We start from the raw sequence: 6,614 nt of genomic DNA, 5'->3' as shown, positions 1-6,614 counted from the left end.
AAACTTGTAATAGGTTGTTTCAGGTTGAGTAAATATTGTTTTCTTCATACTATAGTAATCTGATCTTTCCTAGATTTAACCGGGATATCAGGACATCACTGAATATGATCATGTAGAAACAAACTATTTCATAGTATGTATGAGCAGGTATGTGCTATTACTGTCTGTTTATTATTATAAGCTTCTGAGCAAAGACGCTTTACTGATTTGTTATCTCCGGTGGTGATGAAAGGGCTTCTACCATAGCCTTGATCAAAACCCAGGTTCCTATATTGGAGGGGAGGAGGAGGGGAAAAGTTTACTCCTATAAAAACAAAATAAGCAACAACTACAATTGGGTAAGTGTATTCCTGTAACCCCAAATAAGTTAGTTATTCGTGGCAAGTGTCAAGATGACACAAACCTAATACATCTGTAAGCTCAGAAGATGTCTTACTTCATGGAATTGCATTGCCAAGAGAGTTATCCATTCCTTCAGTTCTGTGTTGTCTGAAATAGCCGTCTTTCAAGGTGTGATTAACGTACATTGGCAGTCAATAGGATATGAGTAAGTGTGGTTAATTCCAAAAGTGAAAATAGCAAGGAAAAAGGGCTATGTGTGATGCAGCACAATGGTGTGAGATTTCTTGCTAAGTGTTGTTTAGCAACTCGTTCTATGCAGAGATGGCATGGCAATGCTGGCATCTTTCTTGAGAGAAGATATATTTGGTGTTCTACAGGGAAGATGTGACTAAATGACATTTTTCCTTAGGCTGTGATTAGCAGTCACTTGCAAATAATCAGCAGTTGCCGCAAACTCCACCCTGCAGTTCCTGTTTCAGTTGTAGGAAGATCTAGCTATCTATTTCAAATTCAGCCATCGTCTTATGGCCTTTCTGTTTATAGGTCAAGTCTTTTGTGGCCAAAGCTTCCACTAGGAAACTCTAAATATTTCGTGAGAAATATGAGTGGAATCATTGTTTTCACTGTTTTCTTTATTGCTTAGTAACTTTAGTCATGATTTTAAGTGTCTATGTTTAAAAATCCCTTAAAATCCGTTCATGTGCTAATTAATTCATATATGACATTTGAAAATAGGACAAAGCATCTTATTCTGCAGAGTTCTGGTCCTTAAGTCTATGAGCACAGAGGTGAAATGAGTTTGTTTGCTTCAGAGATGGAGCAAGTGATGTTTTAATGATCTTGCACACTAATCTCTAGGAACTTTATAGCTTCCTCTGAACAAGTTCAGCAGTAACGTGTGCTAAACATCAATCAGATTTAAAACCCAATTATTTTCTAGCAGAAATTAAAAACTATTGTTTTCAAGTACGTGGTGCTAACATTTGTTTTCTCAGTATAATTAATCTTCAAATGAACAAAGCAACCAACATGCATCTTAAAATCTTGAAAGGCCAATGGTTTCTGGAGGTGGGATGGACGGTGCACAAAGTGCAAATCTGATGATAGCTAATCACACTCCCCATTACATAAGTTCTCCCTTTCTAGAAGCTGAGGCTTCTGTTGTTTTCATAAGCAATTCTTATACTCTTTTGCAGAACGTGACTTTTTTTTTAAGCCACAGCATTTTCTTCTGGCAATCAAAATAGGCCTGCTAAATGTAAAGAGATCTTGTGCAACTTGCGTTTAAATCTGAAGGCAGATATGAATGTACGTATATGTGCACTGGCATTTTTGACAAAAGGCCCAATTATGTCTGTCCTGGGAAAGATTGTCTTGGGCAATCCTTAAAAGACAGAATGAAGCATTATATTTCGCTTCTGTGAAGTTCTTTGAGATGAGCAATATAGTTACAGATTATTTCAGTTTTGATCAAGTACTGATGTAAACAGTAGATTACATTTATGAGACGAAAACTCACTGCCGTGCTAGATTATATTAACATTAAAAAAAAGTTAATTGTGGAAGACATGCTAGAATATAGTGATGATAGTACTATGTAGTTCTTCTAAGCAAAGTCATTTATCTTAACGTATTTGGATGAAAAAAATCAATGTTTTCTGCATCTCCACATCGATACGTTGTAATGATTTTTCCTCAATGTTATGGCAGCTTCATTATTTCAGTGGAAGTACCTTCTATACACCAGCAAAGTAGCATCTCTGATAATCAGGTTACATCTAGAGTCTTCCTAACGTGATAAAATTTTCTTCTATATTGTCATTCATACAAGTATAATACAAAATAAACCTCCTTCAGTGCTCAGCTTTTAATAATCCTGTTCACAATTAAATATAAATCTGACTAAAACATATTCCTCTACATTAAAGTCTTGTCATAAAAACATTTTGAATATAAACGTTCAATACTCAGTAGAGCGATACAATATATATATATATACATACACACACACACAAACGCACTTTTTTCTGTTAGTAGCAAGCATTTTGTTCACTATTTGCACAACTTCACAGTCGTATGTTTTATACAACCACTACTAAATCAGACTTCTGATTGCTCATTACTGTCAGGAATGACAGATGTTAAGGCAGCCTGACAAAAGCGATGTAATGTTGACATTTTTGTTTTCTGTTCAATATACAGTCGCAGTTTGTCTCTGAAGGTTTCCCCTAGAAAACTGTAAATTAAGGGGTTCAGACAGCTATTAGAAAAAGCTGCTAGGTTCACAATATGTCCTGTTAAAGGATAATCATGTCTGAAGGATGGGCTGCTTGAAGACACAGGCTCACTTTTCTTTTGAAGAAGTTGAACACTAATGAAGACGTTTTCAGGTAGCCAGCAGATAAAGAAAACCAGGACAACAACAAAAATCATTCGAAGAGCCTTTTGTCGCCGCAGACGAAGACTCCTATGCTTGTGTGCTTTTATAAGAACTCGAACAATTAATGAGTAACAAAGACCGATGATCACAAAGGGGATAATAAACCCCAAGGTTATTTCTAGCCACTGGATTTCTTTTACATCTGCAAAACAAAAATAGACCTCTCCGGTGTGTTGTAAATGCACAGCTGTAAATGGAACTAGCGCTGCAGAAATAGACGCCATCCATATGAGACCACAGCTTAATCTAGCGTGTTGCATAGTGCGAAATATGTTGGACCTCATTACTTTTGCCAGTGCTATGTATCTGTCAAAACTCATCCATGTCAGAAAGAAAATGCTGCTATACATGTTGATCTGAAGGAACAAAGACATAAAGGTACAAATAATAGTGATATCATAATACTTTTCATCAAGATTAAAAACCTCAATGAGAGAATCAGCAACTAAAATGAGATCGGCTACTGCAAGATTTATGAAGTAAAGGTCTGGAATAGTCATTTTTTCACGAAAGCTTATGTTGACAACCAGTATCAGAATGTTTCCTACAAAACCAATAGGAAAAAGAAATATTGTGTAAAGACATGATAAGAAAAGACCAATAACATATTGTTGATGTTCTGATTTATCAGCTAATCTAGAAGATATGCTTTCATTACACAAATGTGATCCATTTAGGTTAAAAGTTGTGCTGTTACATACAACAGGTGATACTGAGGCAGAATAAGTTTCCATGGTTAAAATAGCTGCAGAAAAGATATTAGTACTGTTTGGTGGTAATGCCAAAAAAATCAGATTTTTCGTTGTTTTCAACTAAGTTCATAGTAAGCATTTTGATTGGAATGGAAAAAGATGTACACTTTTGTATAGGAAATTAAAATTCTTTAGAAGTCAAATTAATTAGACTTAAAATTGACTGAAATATAACAGTACAAATAGTAAATTTCTTAAATTTTTGTACAGGACACTATATACATTGCGAATGAGAGAACTTGCAGTTCCTGTATGCCTTAAGATCATGTAGGAAACTTTTTACCATTATGGTACTTGGATCTCTTTATTAAAAGCTTTTCATCAACAGTGTTTCTTCATGCAGGTTGGAAGGTAGTAGAATTTTGGCTCCATTTGTTTTCTTTTAATAATCAATGAATATCCTTGGACCTGCAATTTGCAAATGAAAAACAATTAATCTCATACTCCAGCATTGTACCACATACCATATGCTTCTGCTAACTTAACATACACAGCTGAGGTTGTAGGAAACATCATGTTTGAATATATATACAAAGGTTCAGTTAAAAGAATTTAAATTTGTTCTAGATGATAATATATTGTGAGGGCAGATCTATTAAATTTTGTGTACCCTTCAGGGGTTCAGTATTGGAAAACTTAGAAATATAGAAAATCAGTGAGTTTAGCCTACTGAAGAAAAACTTTATTTTTTTAATATAGAGATATATATAAAAAAATATATATTTATTTCATCATCAGCTTGTAAGACTAGTAAGTAGCTGAGTCTGTGGCTGAGAAGGCAATGGAGATGAAAAGCAGTCTGTTCCTTCTGCTTTCAGTGGGAAGGAAAAGGCATTTTAGAAACGAAGGTAATGCAAGCAGCATATTGATTTACACCAACATTATTATACTCAATTTGCTTTTCTTTGTGATTAATTATGTTGCACTGACTTCCGGATAGGAATGGAAAATATCAGTTATCTGATTTGTTTACTTATAAATGTTGAATGCGATGGACTTGAAGCATTGCTAGAAGTTTATTTAAAAGAAAACAAACAAACGACACCCCAAACAAATAAAACAGCAAGAAAATTATAACCCAAGGTATTTTGTGTTTAATTTTAAATATTTTGAATTGCTTTAATCTTCATCTTACTACCAAAACCTTGATTTTTAATTACACTAAAACATATTTTAAAAGGTTAAATTGTTTACTAGTAAAATTCATCATGCATATTTCCACATTTTAATGACATAAATCCTGCTGATGTACAGTCTGGGGGAGAAAAAGGAGCAGACCACTAATGGAGTAAGAGTGTTAGAATATTTTCAGTCAGAAACATAGCTCTGAGTTTGCTTAAATGTATTCAAGTTATCAGAAGTAGCTAGCAGATACGTAAATAAAGATATCAGTTCCAGAGCTTTTATTTCTTAATTAAATAGGTGTAAGTACACAGTAGCTGTTGCTATGTTTTGAATCATTTTCATAATGTAAATCTTTATGCTAAAATATCCATATGAAATTACACTTATTTGAAGAAGGTTCGGTGTTTGTTTCAAGCAGCTATGGAAGTCAGACTTGAACTGTTGTCTTTAATGTAACATCCTTTTATTTTTTAATAAGGCAGTAAACTGCTTTAAACACAGTAAAAGATAAGTTAACAGTCTAAGCAATTGATTTTTAAAAGGTCAGTCTGTGGTCAGATTTTAGTTACATCTGAAAGGCCACCAAAAGCCAAGCAAGTACAAGCATTACAGGTAACCATGTACTGTGAAACACTTTATTTTACCTTAATTCCATTTCTCCAGAGCTGATTTTCCTCCAGACAACAGAAGGCTGGTTCTTGCTCGGGTACACACTTAATGGATGTGTCAACTTCGACTGTCGTGTCAGTAAAAACTTGTATTTAGGTGTGCAAAGCTGCAGTGTATGCCACCTGTTGATGATTCAGCAGTAAAAAAAAAAAAGTCTATTCTGTTTTAAAACGTCTTAAATAAAGGATCGTTTACAACAGCAAAATGCAGATCTTGCTGCATGTCCTTGGCAATAAAACAAGCTTTATAGATTCCCAGGGTTGTTCTAATTTGTGTGCAGTTGAAGTGCTGCTGAACAGCCTTATAAGGCTAGAATTAACCCTGTTTCTGCTGGTTTGTTTTTTACTAGAACTAGTCAAGCATTTTTTCTCTCATATTTGTCAGTTTTATTTTGCCTAATGTTCATTTTTACCCTCCTTTCTGCCTTTAGCATTTTTTCAAATTATATAGTCCATTCAAACCTACAGCTCAGCTGATCAATAATTAAGAGATTTATTCGCAAATTGTAACTAAGCATATTTTACATAGATATAAAGCAATAATTACTGTTATACGGGGTATTTTTTTTAAAAGCCTCTGGACAATCTAAAGGCAAATACTCGACTGAGGGAAATCTAGCAGCTGAGGAGGGTCATTTGCTAAACTGACAATATAAATTCCAGTTTTCCTACCTTCAAGTCAATCCCATTTTGCCTGTTTGTATTTTAATTTTCAGGTATCCATCGTCATCCTCACACTTCTCAGAATTGCTCAGCTCAAAATCACATGGATAAAATAAGCTTATTTTGCAGACAATGTGGAGCCTCAGTCTTGCATAAAAACACCAGTATTGCAGGTGGAGTTTTGCATTTCATCTGTAGGGGGGAAAAAAAACTACTTGACATTTCCAGAAACACCACCTACTGGTGGTCAGAATTCTTAGAACAGAAAGAAAGTTAAACCTTTCTTTCTCATGAAAGAGAAATATTTTATTTGTGTAAGTTACTTTTTATGATTATATTGATCTGATACCTGAATGTGAAGTGCCATTAATGGATATGCTGTACATCGATGCAGCATTCTGCTGCTACTGGAATAAGATGAATTGGATCTCGGCATTTAGGATTTCGAGAAGCCAATGTTACAGTTTCAGAAGCGTGGAGTAAACAATTAACGTCATTATAATGGATGTATTACATCTATTACAATGGTAAAATATTTTTAGATTATGAAATACCTCATCTGTAGAAAAGTGAAGCAAAAGTTCTTAGTAGTAGTTTTGGGAGTAGAAGGCACTTTGCCTTCTA

General features: G+C 34.4%; 1 protein-coding gene across 1 annotated transcript; it reads right to left on the bottom strand.

Annotated features, from left to right (window-relative positions):
* Positions 1–2,407: 2,407 nt before the first annotated feature.
* Positions 2,408–5,327, bottom strand: GPER1 (G protein-coupled estrogen receptor 1). Its single transcript, XM_009320017.1, has 2 exons — positions 5,304–5,327; positions 2,408–3,942 (listed from the first exon to the last, which is right to left on the bottom strand). Exon 2 carries the CDS (start codon positions 3,514–3,516, stop codon positions 2,443–2,445), a length of 1,074 nt encoding a protein of 357 aa, XP_009318292.1. The 5' UTR covers positions 3,517–3,942; positions 5,304–5,327; the 3' UTR covers positions 2,408–2,442.
* Between the last annotated feature and the right edge of the window lie 1,287 nt (positions 5,328–6,614).

This window comes from Pygoscelis adeliae, unplaced genomic scaffold (genome assembly GCF_000699105.1).
Source record: "Pygoscelis adeliae isolate BGI_AS28 unplaced genomic scaffold, ASM69910v1 Scaffold242, whole genome shotgun sequence".
Taxonomy (NCBI): Eukaryota; Metazoa; Chordata; class Aves; order Sphenisciformes; family Spheniscidae; genus Pygoscelis; species Pygoscelis adeliae.
The sequence above is the reverse complement of the archived record's forward strand: the minus strand, read 5'-3'. Positions and strand labels throughout refer to the sequence as shown.

What these genes read in the sequence shown, in the direction of transcription:
- GPER1 (XM_009320017.1), bottom strand. Translation starts at nt 3,516, where the DNA reads ATGGAAACTTATTCTGCCTCAGTATCACCTGTTGTATGTAACAGCACA.